The sequence below is a fragment of the Phoxinus phoxinus genome (assembly GCF_949152265.1).
Source record: "Phoxinus phoxinus genome assembly, chromosome: 13".
NCBI lineage: Eukaryota > Metazoa > Chordata > Actinopteri > Cypriniformes > Leuciscidae > Phoxinus > Phoxinus phoxinus.
The window spans coordinates 9340202-9360914 of record NC_136888.1 but is presented as its reverse complement, the minus strand read 5'-3'; the positions used below and the strand labels follow the sequence as shown (position 1 = coordinate 9360914).

The 20713-nt window shown below is 41.8% G+C and overlaps 2 protein-coding genes across 6 annotated transcripts in view; one reads left to right on the top strand and one right to left on the bottom strand.

The window, feature by feature from the left end:
* The window catches only part of supt3h (SPT3 homolog, SAGA and STAGA complex component), a 130713-nt gene that overhangs the window by 3026 nt on the left and 106974 nt on the right, over positions 1–20713 (top strand). For 2 of the 4 annotated variants that reach the window (XM_079631901.1, XM_079631903.1), the window contains exons 1-2: positions 5011–5135; positions 10274–10380. In XM_079631901.1, the coding sequence (XP_079488027.1) occupies positions 10274–10380 (107 nt within the window). In that variant the 5' untranslated portion in view covers positions 5011–5135. Of the gene's footprint in view, positions 1–5010; positions 5136–10273; positions 10381–20713 lie in introns of those variants that run through there. The other 2 variants (XM_079631900.1, XM_079631902.1) reach the window with 1 other exon arrangement.
* Positions 1–20713, bottom strand: part of runx2a (RUNX family transcription factor 2a) — a 71097-nt gene that overhangs the window by 44185 nt on the left and 6199 nt on the right. The gene's annotated exons all lie outside the window — the stretch shown is intronic.

The following is a 20713-nucleotide window of genomic DNA, read 5'->3' as shown; positions in this document are numbered from 1 at the left end:
GTCCTACCATCTAAAGCTTGCCGCACTTCGTCAGCTCTGAACGGCCGCGTGTATTCCGCCGCCGGACAAGCTGCATCGGCGCTGCACACCATGGCGGTGCTCCAAATCCACCAGGCTAACCTCCTCTGCAAGCTAGACGAGGAAGGCCCGGGCGCGATCAGTGTTCCGGACTTACGTAGCGCCACAGACCTCGCTCTTCGCGCTACAAAGTCCGCCGCACACGCCATCGGCAGGATTATGGCCTCAGCTACTGTTTCCGAGAGACATTTGTGGCTGACTCTCTCCGAAATGGCGGAGTCGGAGCGCTCTGCGTTCCTCGACGCTCCCATTTCACCGACTGGCCTCTTCGGATCCTCCGTGAAGGACTTCGCGGACCGATTCGCCGAGGTACAGAAGACTTCGCAGGCCATGAGACATTTTCTGCCAAAGCGCTCCAGTTCCGCAACAGGCCGCCCTAAACAGCCGCCTGCCCGAACTCAGCAGCGCCCCGCGCCCGCCGCACCGGCCCAGCAGCAACAGGCCCGAGAGAGACCACGGTCTCGCTCCGCCGGACGCCGCCCGCCACCGCGTGGTCCTCGGCCCAAGATCTCACTCAAGCCCGAGGCCTCGGCGCCATCCTAGCCCTGCTAGGAAAACGACGGTGTTCGGGTCCCGCTGCGGCCGGACTTCCACCAAAGATTTTCGCTTGTACAGCCCTAAGTTCCGTGTTTGTACCAGTGTATTTAGCAGCCAACAAACCGGCCGTAAAGCCCGTTTGCCTGCACACAAACGCCGTTTTCACGGCGACCCAGATAAATCTAAAAAAGAGTTTAATTTCTGGTGTTCCGGCCAAGGCCGATGGTGTAATGTGTGTAACTGCAATGCCCACCCAGTGCCCATTCATTCACACAAGCACAGCCCCGTTCAACACAGGGTTTGCACACATAAAATCGGCTCATGCCGGTTGTGCTTTACATGTAGTGAGCGTGCCCACTATCCAGTGCCCACAACCACTACACACTGCACGTTCCGCGGTTTCTGTAAAAACGAAACTAACGAACGGTCAGTCAGTACACGAACACAGTGTCCCCGGTGTTATAAATGTGCCCGCCACCAAGCGCCCACGTTTATTTACAAACATAACGAGCCCCGTAGGGCTCGCCCCGCGTGCTCTCTCTCAACTCAGAGAGTCGAGCGCGCGCGGGACGCATACTGTGTTAAACATGTCCCCCGCCTCAGACGCCACGGCGTCCATGTTACAGCACACGGTTGCTCTCGTGTCGCCGCCATTTCGCGACCAGGGCCCAGATTACATTCAACCCCTAGTCACACGTGCACATGCATGGGAAAGACTTCCCGGGGTCTCAGAATGGGTGCTAGAGACTATAAAAAGAGGCTATTCGCTACAGTTTCATCGACGCCCTCCCCGTTTCACGGGAAAAGTCGAAACCACGGTAAAAACAGAAGTAGCACATCTACTTCGAGCCGAAATAGCGAAGCTATTGAGCAAAGGGGCCATAGAGCCTTTATCTCAAGCTCAGAGCGAAGGGGGTCTGTACAGCAGATATTTCCTGGTACCGAAGAAAGACGGGGGTCTCAGACCCATTTTAGATCTAAGGCGTCTGAACAAAACGCTAACAAAGCGGAAGTTCAGAATGCTCACGACCAGAAAAATCCTCGCGCAAATTCGCCGAGGAGACTGGTTTATGGCGATAGATCTGAAAGACGCGTATTTTCACATACAAATTGCGTCACGTCACAGGCGATTTTGAGATTCGCCTTCGAGGGCCGGGCATATCAGTACACAGTCCTGCCATTCGGCCTATCCCTAGCACCTCGTACATTTACAGTGTGCATGGACGCGGCGCTGGCACCCCTGAGACTCCGAGGCGTTCGAATTCTGAACTATTTGGACGATTGGCTGATTCTAGCTCAATCGCCGTCAGAACTCGCTCACCACAAGACGCTAATACTCGATCACCTCGAGTGCTTAGGTCTGAGAGTCAATTGGGAGAAAAGTTCACTGTTTCCCAGTCAAAGGATCTCCTTTTTAGGACTGGATCTGAACTCACTGTCTATGACAGCACGTCTGTCATCACAGCGCAGGCGAAATACCCTGCAAATGGCGAAATCCTTCCGCAGCGGCCACATAGTGCCGCTCAGGAGATTTCAGAAAATGCTGGGCCTCATGGCCTCAGCCTCTACAGTGCTGCAGTTGGGCCTGCTGCGCATGCGCCCACTACAGTTCTGGTTGAGAACGCGCGTACCGCGCCGAGCATGGTTACACGGTCGTTATCGCCTCAAGGTCACTCAGGAATGCATTTCAGCCCTGACACCATGGAGAGCGTCAGACTGGTACCGGTCAGGTGTAAGCCTGGGGACTTCCTCGAGCCTGAAGGTGGTGTCCACGGACGTGTCCACCTCAGGCTGGGGAGCACTGCTCGACGGCAGACCGCTCTTTGGCCAATGGGCAGAGCGAGCCAAACTACCGCACATAAACTGCCTGGAAATGATGGCGGTGGACTTTGCGCTGAGGCGTTTCTGTCCCCGGATAAAAGGACACCACGTCCTGGTCCGCTCGGACAACGTGTCGGTAGTAGCCTACATAAACCACCAGGGTGGCCTGAGGTCCCGAAACCTATTCAGGTTAGCGGAACGCATACTGGTGTGGGCCCAGCACAACCTGCGCTCGTTAAGAGCAATACACGTGCCAGGCCACTTGAACGTAGGCCCGGACAGACTCTCACGGAACAATGTTCCTACGGGAGAGTGGTCCCTACACACACAGACAGTGCGTCTGCTGTGGAAAAGGTTCGGCAGAGCGGAAATAGACCTGTTTGCAAACCAGGAGAACGCTCACTGCCCAGAATTCTTTTCGAAGAGCGCGAACGCGCTGGCCAGAGTCTGGCCCCGCCGTCCGCTCTATGCCTTTCCTCCTGTCTCACTCCTGCCTCAAGTGCTGGAGCGTATCAAGGAGAGCGGATGCTCGGTACTACTGGTTGCTCCATACTGGACGAATCAGACCTGGTTCCCAGCTTTGATGCGACTGAAAAGTACTGCCCCGTGGCCGATTCCAGTGAGGAGAGACCTCCTCTCACAGGCCAAGGGCGCGATTCTGCATCCTCACCCCGAGCTTTGGTCCCTACACGTATGGGCCATAAACGGGTACCCGCTAACCTCCCAAGAGGAGTGTTAGACACGATCGAGCAAGCTAGGGCTCCGTCTACTAGACGGCTCTACGCTTCCAAATGGTCGGTGTTCTCTGGATGGTGTTCAGATCAAGGTCTGTCACCACTTCAGTGTGGAGAACCGGAGATTCTCTCCTTCTTGCAAGAGCTATTGGATAAGGGAAGAACCCCATCCACGCTCAAAGTCTATGTGGCTGCCATATCAGCGTTCGTTAATCCAACGCTTGGCCGTTCACTAGGCAGGAACGACCTGGTGGTCCGCTTCCTGAGGGGCGCCAGGAGGTTAAACCCTCCAAGGCCTCCTTCAGTCCCCGTTTGGGACCTTTCTACAGTGTTGAACGCTATGAAAGGGGCCCCTTTCGAGCCTATTCACTCAGTTGACATGAAACACCTGTCTTTCAAGACCGTGTTTCTTCTGGCTCTCGCTTCAGTGAAGCGTGTGGGAGACTTGCAAGCGCTCTCAGTAAGAGCTTCTTGTATGGAGTTCGGGCCAAACGACTCTGTAGTCGTATTGAAACCGAAGCATGGGTACGTGCCTAAGTCCCTCAACACACCGTTCAGGGCTCAGGTCATCTCCCTGTCGGCCCTGCCGGCTTCAGAGGACGGAAATAGCTCCCTTTGCCCGGTCAGGGCATTAAGAGCTTATGTGTCCCGCTCCGCTGTTTTTCGACAGACGGAGCAGCTCTTTGTTTCGTTCAGCGGACGCTCCAAGGGGCGAGCCGCGACGAAACAGAGTCTGTCTCGATGGGTAGTGGACGCCATTGCGCTAGCCTACGCATCTAGAGGTTTGGAATGCCCTTTGGGCATCAGAGCACACTCCACGAGAGGCATGGCCTCTTCATGGGCTTGGTATAGCGGAATCTCGTTACAAGATATCTGTATGGCGGCAGGCTGGGCCTCCCCGTCTACATTTATTAGGTTCTATAACCTAGAGGTTCCTGCGTTGCAGGCTAAACTGCTCTCGGTCTAGAAGACTATGTATTAGTGTCCTGCCCCGCGCTGCGGCCCAGGTCACTTCAGTGTTAATATGTATATGTGTTCCTGCCCCGCTGTGCGGCCCAGGTCACTTCAATGTTTAAGCATCACTCACTGACAATGTGTCCCATGAGCATGCTATTACCCCTCATATATATCTATATTTACATATATATGCTATTATGCCTTAAGAGGCACTACTATAAAGGGATGATGCTAATTTAGCCGCTCTCCCTATACTTCTTGGGGTAGGCACTTGTATACCAGGGCGCGCGCGCCCTTAGGTGTCTGTGTCGGTCCAAGAGCACGCACGGCGTTTTACATGGGGTTCCCGTAGCGTTCTTCGACGCAGTACGAGAGAACTCTACGTAAGAGAACGTACTCGGTTACTAACGTAACCTCGGTTCTCTCTAGAAGAGGGAACGAGTACTGCGTCTCATGGCCGTGCGTGTCCGCGCTGCGTCGCTTCATTGACGAAAATCGGCGTGTTAGACAGCTATGCTCGTATTTATAGGCCTAGGCCACGCCTGTTTGGGCGGGAGGTGACGCAGAAGGGCGCGAAGCGTCCTCATTGGTCAGCGTCCTGGCCTCGCATAGGCTGTGCTTTTCTGGCAGAGCAGCCAATGGGTGAGCTGTATTGCTCCGCCTAGGTTGTATGCTTCAGAAAAGCGTTTTACATTATTACAAAATTAAGGATTAATTTTAGGCTTCAATCTCGACAAAGAAATATCTTTCCCGTAGCGTTCTTCGACGCAGTACTCGTTCCCTCTTCTAGAGAGAACCGAGGTTACGTTAGTAACCGAGTACGTTTTCGCGTACCAATGCGAGCTATTGCGTTAGATAACCATTAAAAACTTCATTACCCACAATCCCTGGCAGACCGAGTGACGTCAAATAGACACGCGCTGAACAGTGTGTTTACATCAGAGTCAAGTGCCTTGCAGTTTGAAAGAGCACATGTGGATGGATTGAATATATTTTACCATACATAAGGTAAAAATAATCAGTTACTTTATTGTGTAAGGTTAAAATTCGGTTATTTATGTAGTCTGAAAGTCAACCGATATTGATACGAGACTCGAAATGTTCTGTTTGTTCAGTTCAGTACACTGTATGTTCACAAAGTGTGTTACAACACTTTTACAAGCATCATGTCTTTATAATGTTGACAAGCATTTTATTTGATATAGTTTTAATTGTTTGGATTCTCTGTATTCTAGTTAAAGTTGTTAGTTATAGTTACAGTTATATAGCTTTTTGACATGCCACGTTATTTCAGCATCTATAAGTCATACATAAGCATTAAATAATATACTGAGACAAAATGAGCTTGCTTATGTCGAATGCAAATTAAATATGCTCATTATTTATGCAAAAATCACAATTAGATGGAACAAATCTCAGTGCTGATCCCGTTTTCTTATTCCAGACTCCAGTTGTGAGCCTGTGGTTAGTTGAGGTTTCATACTCTGTTCTTCCTTCACAGTCAATTCTGTGTTTTATTCTGGAAAAAATCACATCCTCACTCTTGTGTCTAGCCTGACTTTCCCCCCATGTGTATTGTTTGTAAAACCTTGGCTGTTTGAAAGACCGTAGGAAGAGTGATGTCAGCACTCGACATGAAGTCTGACTCTGTGGAAACTTGCACACACACACACACACACACACACACACACACACACACACACACACACACACAGATGATGGAGATTTGAACGTGCGATTCGTTTCTTCTCCTCCTCCTTCCTGTCCAAGTACACGTCCAAGAGCCTTTAATCTACACGTTTCGGTGTGAGAGAAATGGATTTTGCATGATTGCAGGTCTTGTGGAGACGCTGGGAGCTGTGTGTGGCGGCCCGGCGAGGATGTAGGAGGGAAATAAAACATCCAATGGCTCTGAATCGCATTTGCCACTTCATTAGGGCCTCGAGAAAGACGCGCTATTAAGTTACATTTCCTTCTTCGGCGACTGCGAGTGCCAAATATGTTTCTGATTTTCCCCCTGTTATGATGATCGTCTGAAAATTTATGAGACAGCTGAGTTGGGGTAATTGTAATTAATGAAAAATATAGTTGAATATATATTGAAACAGCATGTGGCGGAAGGTTGGATTGGGATGTCTTGGATAAAGAAGAAATAAATATGTTGGAGGTCTTTGAATGCTGATATTTGTGGGCTTTCTTAGAGCCGCAGTTGTAAAAGTGCCCTTCCTCAAAACCATTTTATGTCACCAAGAGTCATCCGTATTTTCGTCTTTACACGCTGTAGGACTACTGCTCTTGGCAAAATCGACCAGAACACAAATCGAACGCCCACGACTAGGCTAAATGAGGAAATTAACTAGGCGTCTGTAGAAAAAAACAAAACAAACACACAACAACAAAAAAAAGACGTGGAAGTTACATAAAAGTCCTGACTATTTAATTACATAGAGGAAAAATGCAATAAATAGAATGGCTCCCTTTTCTGTTCTTTCAAAGCCTTTTGCATGTTGAAGTAATCTTGATTCATTTGCCACATCTGAATTCATTTTGCCCAGTATGGCGACCATCTGCCTTCACAAGTCAAAGCAAAAAGCTTTATCTTTCATCCAACAGAGGGGGCGAAAACAGAAGGAAATTGTACGCCGCGATGTGTTTATTGAAGAAAAGGGCCCTGCGTTTGCTTTCGGTGACACTTTGGAACATTTAGTTTCGTGTCCCTCGGAGACCGAATTAAGATTCATATTGGTTCTGATTAAAGGAGAAGGTCGCTGAAAAATGACAATTCTGCCTTTATTTGTTCACCTTCATGTCGTTCCAAACCCAAATGCTGTTGTTATTCTTGTGGAACATGAAATCTTGCAAAATATCCTGGGTGCTCTTTGAAGCCAGTCGGGACGTGTGCTGTCAACCCCCAGAATGATTAAAGCTAGTCCATGTGATTTGTGCTGTTGTTTGAGTCTTTTAAACTTAAAGCCATGTGACAAGATTGTCTGTGCTTTGTCATAGCTCTGAAATGATCTCATTCTCTGTATTGAAACTACTGTTCTTTTTACAGTAATTGAATGTGAGCATGAATTCGATTTGAGAGCCGCAGATTATCTGTGATTAATGGCTTAAAGTCGGCATGAAACGGAAGTTGTGATAGTTTTTTCTGCTCTATTGTGACGCATAGTGTTGTCAAAAGTCAAGTCGGTATTGAAATGTAAAAAATGTGATGCGTTGAGCAGAATCGTGATTGGCCACTGTGTTCACGCGATCATCATATGTCTGTATGATGATCGGTTACAATGAAAACACAATGGCCAATCAGAGGTGTTTTCGATTCTGCTCAACAGCGGCCAAAGTGTCACATTTTTTAAATTTCAGTAACTTTTTGACAACACTAGTGACACATTTGAGTGAAACGGTTTCGCGAACAAGAAAAAATGTAGGGCGTGACTTGATTTTGTCTATGGGGTATTGATTGGATGGTTGTGGTTTGCTATTGGTGGACCTCATGTGAAATGAGTGTCAGGTTATCCTGCACTCGTGCCAGTAAACCAAGGCCGTAACCATGTCACGTCTAAGAAATACTCCAATATTCTATTAAAAAAGAAAAGAAAAAAGTTGTCAATTTTCATTTCATGGCAACTTTAATGGTGTGTTCACACTTGGCAGGTTTGGTTAGATTAAAACGAACTCTGGTGCGATTGCTCTGTTAGTGCAATTGGTTTGAATAAGTGTGTGAACGCTGCCACCCGGACCCTGGTGCGTACCAAACAAGTGAACTCAAACAAACTCTGGTGCGGTTCGACTGAAATATGAACGCAACACGGAACGGAAACATGTAAAGTTGTCGGCTTTATCATATACCATCACATGTAGGCTACGCACATGCACATGCAATGAGTGCACTTAGCCCGGCACACAGCGTTGTTTTGGATGTTTGACAAGTTCAGTCGCAAAATATACGTCAGAAAACCCGTTTTTTTTAGCTATCTTTAGTTCCAGTATTAAAAGTGACATTATGAATGCTAAGCGAGGACTAAATATATTATTTATGTAACCAAGTGAACCGAACTACAAGACAAGTGTGAACACCCTACATTTCAAACTGTTTTTGAACGAGGGTGAGCAAACAATAATGCTATCTTTATTCTTTACTGATCAGTGCACAGAAGTTTGTCAGACTACACCAGCATTAACAGGGATTACGTGAGAAAAGGGCCGTCCGCTTGTGAGATTTGATAGTCTGATGCCGTAGGAAGGCTGTGGTTTCTGAGTCACTCATGTCAGCTTCAGGTTCAAACAGACCAAGGTTTGCTCAAATAATCCTGTTGGGCCGTGACGAGGCCGACAATGAGCACATTTGAATTCGACAAGCTCCATTTCTGGGGTTGTGTCAGCATCCTGTTAATTTGTGTTTTTTTGTATTAGAGGAAGTCTAACTGCAAACTGTGCAGATAGCTGTGTGAGAAATGTTAACTGCTCGACGGCACGTGCTCGGATAATTCAGGTACATCAGCAAATAATGATGTTCTGAGTCTGATAGTGACGTTGACTCTGTTTCTGAGAGTGGCAGATGCAGTCAGAACCACCATGATGTTAAAGGAACAGTTCACTTCAAAATTAAAATGCTGTCATCACTTACTCACCCTCAAGCTGTTTCAAACCTGAATTTCTCTTCTGCTGAACACAAAAGAAGATATAGTCATGAATGTCATTAACCAAACAGTTGATGGACTCCATTGACTTCCATAGTATTTTTCTTTCCTATTATGGAAGTCAATGGAGTCCATCAACTGTTTGGTTACCAACATTCTTCAAAATATCTTCTTTTGTGTTCAGCAGAAGAGAGAAATTCATACTCACTCTCAAGTTGTTTCAAATGTGTAAGTGAGGACAACATTTTCATTTTGAAGTGAACTATTCCTTTACGGGTGCAGTATATTTGAGTGACAGACCAATCACAATATAAAATGCAGATTCTCATAATGGCAATATATCAGCTGATTAATGAGACAGGCCTCATAGTATCTAAAAACAGCCTCGTGCGCATTTTCTGTTTTCAAATTATTTTTATGATTGGTATTAGTATTTTTTTTTTTTGTAAATTGAGGATATATTGAATATATATATATATATATATATATAAAGTATAAATATTTGGTATTATTATTAATGGTGTTGTCTTTGTTGTTGTGAGTATAAAATAGCTATATACGGTACTCAATTTATACCGAAAAGTTTAAAAATCTGATATTATTTGTAATAATAGATATTTATATTTTAATAGATTTTTTGTGTGTATTAATATGTGTAAATTGTATTAATTGTATTCATTTATTTTTATGAATTATGTGTAAAATATACACATCATTTTTACTGTAATTTTATAAAAGGTATACACATTTGATATTATTATTTATAAATCCACATTGAGAATCTCTGATTCAAAATTAAATTTAAACCTAAACATGTCATGATTTCAAGATTTAAAAACAAACAAACAAATAAGACTTTTGGCATGCAATTAATACATAGGCCTTCATGAGAGAGAGAGACTAAATGGCATCAGCATTTTAAATAGGCTTTAGGCCTACATAATTGGTGACCACTACTTTATAGTAATGTTTTTTGTCGGTTATTTTATATATTGGCCCCTATATGTACATATTTAAATGCTTTTTGCAGAGGTCGTTGGTTCATTTTGATTCCAGGGATTTAGTGCCAAATGAGCACAACTCTAAAATGTTATATGGAATTAAATATGCACTTTTTATCATGCCATGTAATGCTGGCAAGATCAAACGTTTAGTAAACATTAGAACAAAAACAGACTTTAAACATGTCTGCCGTTCCCTTTGAACTAAAATATCATTTATCAGCTCTCATTGGCTACAGAAGTTTAAGCAGCCTTGCTTTGGTCATTAAAAATAGTTCAGTCTCACTTGCTAAAAAAAAGCATCCTGCGTCCGTCTCTCTGACATCTCTTTGTGAGTGCCGTTTGTCACTGACTCTGGTTTACGTGTCCGGCTCTGAACATGTGGCGTGTTTCCCCTCCTGTCGGTGGATGCATCAGGAAGCGTTTTCCATGTGAAGTGGCTTTATAATTGCTCAGGCTTTGAGTGGGCGTTGTGTAAAGTGTGTGTGTGTGTGTGTTACAGATGAGCAGCAGTGCTGCGAGCCCGATGGCAGCCAGCAGCAGCAGCACCGGGGCCGGACGCGGATCCGGAAAGGCCACCAGCTTCATCCCTGAGCTCCAGAGCATGATGTAAGTGCATGAAAGTTTTCCCGTCTAAAATCATTCGGAAAACTCTGATGTGTTCCAGCCCTTACAACAAGCACAGTAGAGTTGCGTTGATGATGATACCCTGACATTGTGATGACTGTTTAACATATTCATATGTCATTTACGTGATACTCCAAGATAATTCAGAGAAGAATATGGTTGCTACCTTGGTACATGGTTTTCCCCATAGGTTAAAGTCCCCCTGTAGTCCAATCATTGTCTCCCTTAAAACTCATCTTTGATCACCAAAATGACATATTTAGATGTTTTTTCCTTGAAAAAAAAAAGTCATGCCTTAAAATAGCTTGAATGTGACTCTACACCCTTGCCTCATTTAGTATACGCGGTTCTATGAATATTCAAATTAGCCCCGCCTCCACTCACTCACACCAGCTCACAGATTCACTCATTGATGATCACACGTTGACGTGATTGGTTACAAGGTAGTTTGTAACGTCAGAAACACCAGCGATTTGAAACTGTGTTTTTGAGACTGTCTTTGGTTCACTGCAGTTTTAAAGGAGAAAATACTCAGCAATTATGCTGACTTATGAATTTGCACATGGTTTGTCTTAAAGCATATTAAAAACGCCACATAGACATATAAACAACATTACAAACTCCACACCACAGGGGGACTTTAATACAATACTCATTGCTAATTTTATAAAGCTCCAATAAGGGCTGTCATGAATTGCTCGTCTTTAAAAGATCCTCGATTGCAATTTTCCCGTGTCGATTAACCGGCGAAACTGGAAGTTGCGCATTCCACGGACGAGAATCTATGAACCGCACCATTTTCTAAGACTGCACGATATGTTAAAACCATTTAAATATCATAATATAGCATAGTGCTGTTGTGAAATAACAAAACCTTCAATTGAATAAATATATATGCGCGGTGGGATTCAGAGTGAAGCGTGGCGCTTTATTTACATGCGTGCAGGTTACGCGTTTCTTCCCGAGTCTCAGAGCGGCTTCATTCACAGTAAATGCTGCTCCACACAAACTCAGTAGTTGAACCAACTATTATTTCCAAGTCATTTTAAAGGCTATTTGTTCACTTAGGTCTATATTTATTACCACAAAAAATATCCAATTACACGATTAACCGTCCAAATAAGCATTAATGACGGCCCTAGCGCCAATGATGGAAGCCGTGGCCTTCAGAAGAGCCAGTCTGGATTTTCCATCACCGAGACTCGGCAGAAGACCACTTTACGGTTTACCGAAGTATCAATTAATGCTTATTATTTCATCCGTCAGAAATAAGGAGGGTTTGCTTATTGGAAACCACATCGGTGTTTGCGGTTCCGTGGATGTACTCCGGCACACGACAGCATTTTTTTCAGAAACCCTGTTTTTCCCGTCGAAAATCTTAAGTGTAGTTGATCTTGGAGTGAATAATATTTAGCTCAATCTATAAAGCAAGCGTCCAGGTCTACAAAACTGCTTCACCGAAAGCACAAAGGAGTCATAAAGTAAATTTACATGCCGATCCATTCACTTCCCTCCAACAGAGCGCTTGCGGTTTGACCTAGTGAGAGATATTCTTTAGGAAAGCCACAGTGAAATTCATCCTGTCGTTCTGCTTTGAATCCCACCTGAGGAGACCTTCAAACTCATGCAAATCACAACACCACTGTTTTACTGTGTGTTTACCTTGTGTGTGGGGGGGAGGGTGATTCTGAGGGCAGACAGGGAAACACACAACAGCTTGTCGAGAAAAAAAATAAAACCTCCCCTTTTTGTTTAGTCAAAACTGGAGACAATAGCTGGTCAACAAAGGTTTTTGTAAAGTTTTGTTTTGCATGAATAAAATGAGGCATTTTAAAGACTTCTAACTTTTTTTTCATAGTTTTTCTATGAAAATGAAGCACATTTTCATCCCAAATTCTTATTACATACACTAGTAATAAACTATGCAATACTGTCCACATTATTAAATAATAATACATATATTATTTATTTCAACATTTTTAATAAGTGTTTATGAATAGAAATCAGCATAAATTAAATTTAGTACAAAAATAGTAAAAAGTATACTTCATTTTTTATACAATTAAAAATAACAGCATTTTTTTTTGCGGAATGTGCATAATTGTCATTAAAATAATGTTACACTGCAAAAAACAAGCTTCATTTTCTGCATGCAAGATATAGTAGTATTTCTTTCTGTGGATTTTACAGTGAAAAGTGACCCTGACATTTCTTGATGTTTTTCTTACACAAATGTTTCTTGTGTAATGAAATCATCCCTGCCAAGATGAAAAATATTACTGTAGGAAATATTGTTTTTAATAGCTTGTTTGGCCTGTACAGCAGCCTACAATGATACACGTCTCCTATATCTGCCGTGATCAGTAACATCATGTAAAAAAAAAAAATATTCAGAGCCGATTAATTATTTTAGTCGTTGTTTCTTCGAGTCATAAATACGAAATGCTCCTTGACCGTTGAATCTCACTTCACGTCTTAATCTGCACACGGTCATATCATTTTAGAACATTTCCTTTAGTTGAGAAAAGAAAATCGCATGACCCTGCGACTCCATAAAGGGCTCCGGATTGCAGTCTTATACTTTTTGAAAGACATTTAATTATAGCTTGCAGTCAAAGGCATTTTTGATGGAGACTAAATGGCCTCCAATTGCAAAGATTTTCTTCCTCTTTTGGCAGGCGCTTGCGTTGAGTGATGATTTGGAGATATTATATTCCAGCGTCTAACAATCTGTTGCATTCATCTGTGTCACACTGCACAATTGTTGTCAGCGATGCATTTGCCTCTTGCTTTTTTTTTTTTTTTTTTTTTTTTTTTAATTTGCAGCCGAAACCGATGTGTAAAAATGGCGAAGAAGAGAAATAAGGTTTGTAAAAAGTCAGCTGGGACTTGGCATCTGTGCCGTACTGTAAAACAGACTCTGGGGTGTTTTTGACGCTGTCTGCTCTGGGCACGCCGGCTGTCTGGAAAAGTGAGGGAGGAAAATGTAAAGACAGTTTCCTCTGCCGCCTCTTGCCGTGACTGTCTGCCGCCCCGTGCCTTCATGGAGGTCTCTAATTGAGATCACTTGTACTTATAAATGGTAGGAAGTTTTGTGGTTCAATGAGAGACGCATTAGAACCATAGTGTGTGCCTCTTAAAATTAAAACGAGGCTACCGTTTAACTTTCTTAATCAGCTAAATACGTCCCTCTCCAGGCGTTTTGGGGCTTTTTCATCTTAACAGAGTCGTTTTTAATAGTGGCAGACCAATATGGGGCATTTAGTGGCAGATACTGATATCTAAAGGGCAGAACATATAAAAACAGGAAAAAAGTGCATTATCAGTTGTTATATCGAGATCAGATCAAGAGCTTTAAGTGTTTAAAAAGCAAAATATATCATAATTATTGGCTGATAAAATAATACTGTAGGTTAATAGCCTCGCCGATACATCCCTCGACAGTCTAACACTATTTTTGTCATGTTTATGAGCAGATCTTTTTGAAATGACAACATGACCATGATTACAGTGTGGTCAGGTAAAGGTGATGTCTACAATGCTAAATTACATCTTTGCTCGGATTGTTTTTGTGAAACCATCTCATTACAAAAACAATAGTGACTGTACTGGTTTTTAGTGCAGTAACATGTTGCTAATTTGCTTTTTGACAGCAAAATATCTCTCTTTGACTTCTGTCTGAAGCATTGTGTGGTAAAATGCATTCTTCCAATCATTCAGTCGTGTTATAATCCGGTGCGCTCTAAAGAGTGCTTTCTTTGGCCAGGAATCTCAATGATACATGCATAAGGTGCTAAAGATAACACAGACGGTTTAATATGGCCAACGTCCTGCTATTCCGTTCTCCGTGGATTCGACCAGCCTTCATCCTTCTCTCTGAAAGCCCTGTCCAATTAAAACACATTTATTGTACTTCAGTAAGGTAAGCAGTGTCTGTAATGATGGATGATTTTATAGTGAGACGACGAGAAAATATCGGACACTGAACACCACAGCTGAGCTGAGCACGTCTAGGATCTCAGAAGTACCCTGGAACTTAATTTTTACGTTTATTATTAAGTTAAACGTAATATTAAACTAAATTCCAGTGTGTAGACATTATTTCCCACTGATTATTCAGATTTAATTAGAAAAACATTGTGAAAGCTGTTTAAACATGTATTTTTAGCGTGTTTACTCGATCCATTGCCATCAAATGCTAATTTGCTGTCAGCTTCAATCATAAAAAAAAACAAAAAAAAAACACAAATGGCAAATTAAACAAACAAGGGAAAACAAATCATATGCTTCTGGTGGGATTCATTCAGGACAGATTTGTCTCTCCACTGACAGCTCATATTGAATGTGTGTTTTATCACGGCAGAAGTCGTTCCTGAGGCGATGCACTCCGACTTCTTCCCTTTAACTGTCACCGACTTCAAGTGTATCACGGCCTGTGGTTGTAACCTGATCAAAGTGTGTTTTTAAGCGAGTCCTCTGTGAACTCCAGGGTTCATCACTGCCGCTGTGCCAAATGCATGAACCTCTTCTGTTTAAGTGATTTGAAAGAGCATTTTTGTGGCGTCAGAAGTTTTAGACTAACCTAGTCCATATTATCATGTTGGCAAACGGTGTTTAAAAATACCTGAAGTCATTATTACGGTTTTGATGATAAATTTTAGCACCTATTTTATTTCGCCGCAATTATTTGTGGCACGGTGTTAGGAGGACTACTGTACTCAGACGAAACCCACACCAGCATTTTTGTGGGTTGCAAAGTCCTGCATGTTTTTTCTTTTATACTGCAAGAGCGATACAATATAGACCACGAAAAAGCTACTACAGTAGATCTGAAATGCATTGTTGAAATATGGAAATATTAGAGCACAAAAATGTGGAAATCGCAAACTGTGGCTTTTATATAGCTTTTTTTTTTGGTTGCCTTGAGGGAAATTTCCTGACTATTCATACAGCCATTAACATCAATATTTTTTTTTACATTGCAGAACACTAATGACGTAAACACATAAGTGAGACTTGAGAGCTTTTAATGCTTCTAAAACCCGTTGCATGTCAATATGCTGTTTTTGAGAGACGTATTGTTATTCAATTAAATGTGACGTGTTTCGTGTTTTTGCCTCGCTATCAGTAATTAGTGGCTATGAGCTGAGAACTGTACGGCCCCTATACGCCTTGAGCGGTTTGTAATGTCAGTCCCTTTATTATCATACACTATGTAATTGCTTTTTTCTTGTTGCCGTTTGCCATCCAGTGTGTGGAGTGCAGTTGTTATTTCTGAAATGTTTTGCTTGTTTACTTTAATGGTTAGCAAGTTAACATTGTGTTTCAGAACTCAATACTGTTGAGCTGTTGAACAGCAAGAAGTTTGGGTCAGTAAGATATATATATTTTTTAAGAAATTAATGCTTTTATTCAGCAAAGATGCATTAAATTGATCAAAAGTGACAGTACATACTTTTATAATGTTACAAAAATATTTATATTTCAAATAAATGCTATTCTTTTCATCAAATAATCCTAAAAACGACAAAAACATGAATCGGTTTTCAACATTTCATTTCTGAAAGATCATGTGACTGAAACCTAATGATGCTGAAAATGCAGCTTTGCATCACAGGAATACATTTAATTTGAAAATATATCCTATAAATAGATTGACATCACAATATTATTGTTTTTACTGTTTTTGTAATCAAATAATTGGTGAGCATAAGGCACTTCTTCCAAAAACGCTTAAATGTCTTACCATCCATCTTTTGAATTGTAGTGTATACATAACATAGACTGTTTTTCTAAAGTTGTAATGTTTCCAACAACTTTTTTTGGACACGGCCCATGCTAGCACTATGATATTCTTTGAAGTTATCTTGAGAACATTGCATGCACTCTCTGAAATACTTTACCATTTGTACCATGGGCTGATTTTTCCCTTTTTTATTTTGAGTTTGCAGTAGGATTTAGTTTTTTCCCACAATGTTCTCTCGTTTGTGTAATCGGCATTGTGAAATAAATCTCCATTGAAAGGGTCATATAATATCTGGGAGAAAAACACAATCATATTTTATATTCAGGAAAAAGTTGCTGATGGAAAAGCCATTTATGTGTCTTTGTGGGAACGTAATGAGACTGAGTGAACGTAGCACTTTAATTTACTCCCAACAATTAGGTGAACGTCAGCCACTTACTGTAATTAAATAAGGCATTAAGATTCAGAGTTGTCGGGAAGCATCGAGTGGCATTCCCAGGCAGGACGGCCCACTGTCCTCTCGTGGCATTGCTTTCAGCCGCCTAACCGCATTTACAGCGATCTGCTACGGGACCTGGGTGAAACCATGGCCCGTTGACTAGCAACGTGTAGGCATTTGTCTAATTCGGGCTTCTGTCTCCTGGGCTACAGCCTGTATAAAACCCTCTGTGCTTTCAAGGCCCCTCGAATGTTTTCGTAAACTTGGATGGAGACGAGTCGCATTGGAAGCAAACATTAGTAATGAGCTGGCACACAGACTCTCTGGTTAACCAGACTGTAATTTAGGGACTGAAAAGAACCTCTCATCACTATTGAGTATTTGTTTACCACAGTTTAACTCTAGTGTTTCTGCACCGAGGCTCTTTCTGAAAGACGCGTTAACTGTTGCTGTTCTGATCTTTGTCATATTCTGTCATTGATTCTTTAAATTAAACGCACGTGTCGTTACTTATGCCATCGTATAGTTTCAGTTGTGAAACCTAGTGAGCGGTCTTGCCGACATAGAAATGGAATGTCAATTCCACAATTCCACAAATACTGTATTTGTGCAAAGCATACTGGAGAATCAAGTTAGGCGTTAAAATGTTGCTAAACTATTGACGTGATACTGCAATTAGAGTAAAAAACTAATATTGGGTAAAGTAATACATTTTTAAGTCGATCAAATCGTCAACTTGTTTTTGCAATTGAATGGACTCTACTACTCTCTAAATATACATTACATAAAATTAAAAAATATATATATATATTTTTTTACTATTATTCAGCAAAATATTTATTAAAGTTGATCAAAAGTGACAATTAAGACATTTATAATGTTGTTACAAAAGATTTTTAATTTCAAATAAGAATTCTGTCCCAAATCTTATAAACGTATCAATGTATAGGCTACATGATTTCCACAAAAATTAAGAATATCAATGTTGAACTGTTTTCAACATTGATAATAATAAGAAATGTTTCTTGAGCAGCAAATCTGCATATTAGAATGATTTCTGAAGGATCATGTGACACTGAAGACTGGAGTAATGATGCTGATAATTCAGCTTTGATCACATCAATAAATTAAAATATATTCAAATAGAAAGCAGGTATTTTAAATTGTAGTAATATTGCACAATATCACTGTTATTACTGTATTTCTGATCAAATAAGTGCAGCCTTGGTGAGCATAAGAGACTCCGAAAAATCAACTTTTTTCCCTCTGCTTTGCCCGGATTTTTTTCTTTTCTTAATTAACATCATTAATAAGAACCTTTTTTTGGCCAAATTTAAAGGCAACATTACATTTATCCGTCATTTATCCGAGTTTTTGCATGTCACAATACATCTGCTCTATGCATGATAAATACAATTGTACCCTAAAAGTTGTTCAAAAGGGTATCCTAATAATGCTGCCTACCTGGGATGCCCTAAAGCTGCCTGTGTAGTTTGCTTACTAGATTTTGGAACAGAGCCACTGCATTTGTTCTGACTAAATTTGTAACATGACGGTAATATCAACAAATAAGACTTCTAGGTCTTGTTTTCATATTCGTTTTGTCTTTCGAAGCAGCTGTCAGCAGTAAAATTAAAGAACAATATGCTCTGGAAGCCTTTATTTACTTCATAATGAACTCCCTACATCACAATGCCAGTAAAGCCGACTGCAGTCTCGCCCATCACATCTCGCAATACTTCTGGGAAAAGGCTCGGAACAATGGGAGAGATTCCTGCGCACATGAATCTCGTGTTTTGAAGTCGAGGCAGAATAAGTAGGTGCTATAGATTCTTTGTGTTCTTCTCGGTTGAGGTTTTTATGAATGCTGGACTGCTGGAGCGATAATGATCGATGGCTTGAAGTGCGCAAAACAAAAATCAGAGAAGAATGTTTTGCAACCTCCTTATTAAAAGCATACATCGAGGATCTGCTTATTTAAAGCATGCGTTCTATAGAAAGAAGTTTGGCATTGATTTACGATGCCTTCAAATCCCTTCAAACTAGGACGAGACTCCAACCTTGCTTTGACACAAACGTAGAAACTCTTCACTCGAAATCCCAGTCGTAGCATCAATATTTAAGCATCTTCAAATTACCTTAGCCGAGTATTGTTTGTGCATTTACATGTCTTTTTCTGTTTCCTCTCACATTAATTGTAGCGCCATTTACCCCAGATCCAGACGAATCATGTTTATTAATAAGATGCCTTGTTAAGATTTAGACGTCGTGAGAACGTCGAGAGAGATCTCTTGTTGTCTTTGTCAGCAAAAATGACAGTCCGTGGAAAGCTCCGGGTTTTTCACGTCGCTTTCAAACCTCTCCAAGTGTATCAAACTCCAGCGTTACTCTCCATTTTTTCAGTGGAAAACAACTTCTTTGGAGATTCGCCTTTGGACGTCTAATGCATATTTAACAGCAAGGAGGAACGTTTTAATAGACAGTGTCAACCTCGGTGAGGGAGTCTTTCTGATAAATTTTACATAAGGCCTGGCCTTTATACTCCACTGAGTGGCTGTTATTTCCCCAAAGGATTCAGTGATACACCGAAACACCTTTACAAGTAGTTTTGTGCTCGCAGTGAACACACGAGACAATGAAACGGGAGCCGTGATGTCTAGTTCAGTAACTATAGCAGCCTGCCGAATGCCGTCAGAGGATGAGTCGACAGCCGTCCCAATCAGAAGAACAGTGTTGTTGACGACGTGCTCGGTTGTGGGGTTAATTCTTAATGACTGTTTTTCTCCTCTGAGCTTTAACATGCCTCGTGTTTGGAGTCTCAACTTCTCCAGAAATCGGTCTCGGCCCATTTGCGGCACGCCGATAATCGCTAATTGATTTAATTTAGGCCGCGTCCCGATGTCAGGGAGGTTGAAGGCATCCGTTAAATGTCGGGTCTCAGGGGAAAAACTGCTGAACGCAAACGATCAAATGCAACTAATCATGTAATAGTGCTTAATTAGGATAGAAAAATTGATTTTGATATTGCTCTTTTTTTTTTTCCTTTGGTGCAAATTTGATTGTATCATTGCTAAAGTAATACTACATTATCCCAGTTTTTCGGGGAATCCCCCCATTTCCGGCTCGATAATAAATTCTGTGGTTGTTTTGCATTTACAAACAAGTCAATTTCTGTAATTCATTCATGTTAACGATTTAGCATATTATTAGAGACATGCAGTCAATGATGTTCATTGTAAAATCTGTGACCTGAAGCAAAACCAGTCGAGAAGCACTTGATTAACCCACATGAATTATTTAGTACTAATGGCACACGGTGATTATGTTCTGGTTAGTGTGTTCTTGTATTCTGCTAATTAAAAGTTAAGGGATAGTTCGGCCAAAAATGAAAATTTTGTCATTACATACCCTCAAGTTGCTTCAAATCTGTATGAGTTTCTTACTTCTGTTTAACACAAAATAAGATATTTTGAAGAATAAAGTTAATTGACTTCCATAGTATTTTTTTCCTACTATGGAAGTCAATGGCTACCGTCATTCTTCAAAATATCTTCTTTTGTGTTCAACAGAAGAAACTTTGGAACAACATGAGGGTGAGTAAGTCATTTTTGGTTGAACTATCCATTTTCATGAGAAAATAAGCATAAATTCTGTATAGTGTGAAGGTCCAGGTTCCTTGTTTTAAATGCAAGATTCATTTGGATTCACTTGAATCTCCTAAAAGTACTCCAAATTCTTCAGTTCCACTTCCAACCGGGTCAAGATGTTCGACACGGCGCTATAGCATTATCCTTAAGCGCAGTGGACATGGCCTAAAGACCTTTCAAATCTGTGAGATGACAAAGTGTTTCTTTTGTGGTCTCAAAACACTTGTAACAGAAGACGAGAACTGGATACTATAGAATCAAACCCGGCATGTAAAGAGCCGCTGGATATGCGATACGTGCAGGTGTGCGCGATGGCTTCTGTAGCGAGTGATTGCTGTGGTCAGATTACCATGCCAGTTAGAGAGGGGTATTTTGTCCTTTAAAGCTAATGTTTGTATTTCCACGTGTTCTGCACGCTGCTCACACTCACGCCGCGGCTTCCGTAACTAGCCCTGACGTGTTTGCTGGTACGAAAGCACGATT